Source organism: Mustela nigripes, chromosome X (assembly GCF_022355385.1).
Source record: "Mustela nigripes isolate SB6536 chromosome X, MUSNIG.SB6536, whole genome shotgun sequence".
NCBI lineage: Eukaryota > Metazoa > Chordata > Mammalia > Carnivora > Mustelidae > Mustela > Mustela nigripes.
This window is the reverse complement of record NC_081575.1, coordinates 64,643,226-64,646,088: the sequence shown is the minus strand read 5'-3', so window position 1 is coordinate 64,646,088 and position 2,863 is coordinate 64,643,226. Positions and strand designations below refer to the sequence as shown.

General features: G+C 36.8%; 1 protein-coding gene across 1 annotated transcript in view; it reads right to left on the bottom strand.

The window, feature by feature from the left end:
• The window catches only part of ZDHHC15 (zinc finger DHHC-type palmitoyltransferase 15), a 78,958-nt gene that overhangs the window by 13,978 nt on the left and 62,117 nt on the right, over positions 1-2,863 (bottom strand). The window contains 1 exon segment of the mRNA XM_059385226.1: positions 667-736. Within this exon segment, the coding sequence (XP_059241209.1) occupies positions 667-736 (70 nt within the window).

The window sequence follows — 2,863 nt, the reverse complement described above, 5'->3', positions numbered from 1 at the left end:
TATGGCCACAGTCGCCAAACTGTGGAAAGAACCAAGATGCCCTTCAACAGATGAATGGATAAGGAAGATGTGGTCCATATATACTATGGAGTATTATGCCTCCATCAGCTTTTTGACCAACTTTTTGATCAATATGGATGGGACTGGAAGAGATTATGCCGAGTGAAATAAGTCAAGCAGAGTGAGTCAATTATCATACGGTTTTGCTTATTTGTGGAGCATAAGGAATAACACGGAGGACATGGGGAGATATAGAGCAGAAGGGAATTGGGAGAAGCTGGAGGGCGAGACGAGCCATTAAGAGACTGTGGACTCTGAAAATCAATCTGAGGGTTCTGGAGGGGCGGGGGGGGGGGACATTGGTTGAGCCTGGTGATGGGTATTATGAAGGGCACATATTGCATGGAGCACTGGGTATGGTGCATAAACAATGAATTCTGGAACACTGAAAAGAAATTTTTAAAAATTAAAATTAAAAAAATAAAATGGGGTTTTATATCTCCTTCCTATTTTTAGAATAGTTTGAATCATCATCATTCTAAGAGGATGTGTGGCATGTATTCATTATGATTGAAAGGAAATGCTCTTATCTAGGCATGGTCACATGTTAGGATCAGTCACTTTGCTGTCTAAGCTCAGCCCAGAGGAAATGTGGATGTCACTTACATGGCACAGACAGAGCAGTGGTGGCAGCGATCTGGCTTGATCAAATGGCACCGGTCACAGAATCTAACAGCTATACGAAAAATAAGGTGGTTAGCATTGGTTAGGACTCACTGTGACACCATATATCTCAGTAGCCTATTTGGATGGCTTGTTATAAATTGATTACAGGTAGTCAAACTCATCTCAAGTTACCAAGAAAAAGGCAAATCACAGAAGAGAATTGTGTACATATTTCTTTCCCCTGTTAAATCAATCTTGAAGGCACCCTTTGGGTGATGAAGATAAAGGGAAAAGTTTTCATATCTGGATATCTGATAATAAGATTTGGTATTATAAAACAAACAATGCTGTCAACTGCTTGAATGATCTTGGGAAAATCATTTAGATTCTATTTACTCAAACTTTCCTATATAAAAACAATTAATTCAATTGACCATTTCACAGATGAAGAAGTAAAGACTTGAGACATATCAAGTGACTTATACAAGATCACACAGCAAGTGAGTGGCAGGACTGTGACTACTATAATTTTTCTAACCCCTTAGTTCATTCAGGGTTCTCTTCACTCTAAGTCTGATAGTAAAATATATATATATATTCTCCCTTCCTCTTTTCTTCTCTTTCTTTCTTTCTTTCTTTTTCTTTCTTTCTTTCTTTCCTTCCCTTAATTAAAGGCATTTTTTCTTCCCATTTTCTCTCTGTTCATCAATGAAGTATAACTACGTTTAATGTAATTATTATTAAGTGAAACAACTAAAATCATGAATAATTTGAGCTACAATAATTACAACTGAAGTATACATTAAGCACATGTAATTGATTTAGCATAATGGACTGCTAATTCAGCAGTTTATGTTTATGTCTAGCAATGGGGGATGACAAAAGTATGCTTATAATTGACACAATGAAAAAGGGAGAGGGACATGCATGTTTAATTCATTCAGCATGTTTTTTAAAGATATAGTAATGCCATTACCCAGTTTAAGCCATCATTATCTCTCATTTAGGTGACTGTAATAGATGCCTAAGTATTTACCCTGCTTTCATTCTTGCTCCCCATAATATATTCTTTGCAGAATAGCCAGATTATCTGTTAAAATGTAAATCAGATTATATCATTTTTTACCTAAACCCTTCAGTGGACTTCCAACACCATTAGAATAAAATCCGAACTCCTTACCATGACCTGCATCATCTGGCCTTTGCTTGCCTCTTCAGTTTTAACTAGTATCACTCTCCACCTGCTATACTCCAGTCACATGGCTGCCTGTCCACTCTTCTAATACTGCAAGCTTGTTCCCATCTAAGGGCCTTTTGTATCTACAGTACCTTCTGCCTGGGATGCTAGTCCCTCTGGTCTTTACTTCCTGCTGGTTTTTATTCTTCAGGTCTCAAACCAAAGGATGTTTCCTAAGAGAAGCCTTCTCTGTATCATAGGGCTACAAACAAATGATTCAAGGGTCCAGAGAATAGTGAGTAGTGAGTGAAGCAGCCAGTTGGAGACTGAGGGAACCTGAGAATGTATGCCTTATTTAAAGAGTGTGGCTACTACTCAGCTTTAGCTAATTTTTGCCATGTGAAAATGTAGACTGAATGTTGCCAAAGAGTCCGAGTTTTCAAGGAGAAGCCAGAAATAAGGACTTTCATGTGGAAATATTCTAATTATTAAAAATCAGTAACAAATATTAAGGTTTAAAGATACATTAGAGATCAAACAAAATTTATCTTGGGTCCAATTCATCCCATATACCTTTAGTTTGTAGCCAATCTCTGTTATGTCACATTACTCTGTTTACTACTGTGAGAAATTATACAAATAAGTTCCTGTCTACTTTTCACCATACTTCAGTATGCATGAAGATTTTAAAAAATCATGACCACCATACCATCAATGCTCTAACACAATGAATAATAAGTCCTTAATATCTATTACCCAGACCATACTAAAATTTTCCAAATCACCAAATAGGATCTTAATAAATGATTACTGAATAAATGAATGATAAACAGATGAACATAAATTTCTAACAGTATAATGCCCAAAGCCTTGAAACGCAATCTTCCTTATTAGAAACATTAGTATGACTTGTCAAAAGAGGTTTGATTTTCGGGAGGAGGAGTCAAGATGGCGGAGAAGTAGCAAGCTGAGACTGCTTCAGCTAGCCGGAGATCAGCTAGATAGCTTATCTAAAGATTG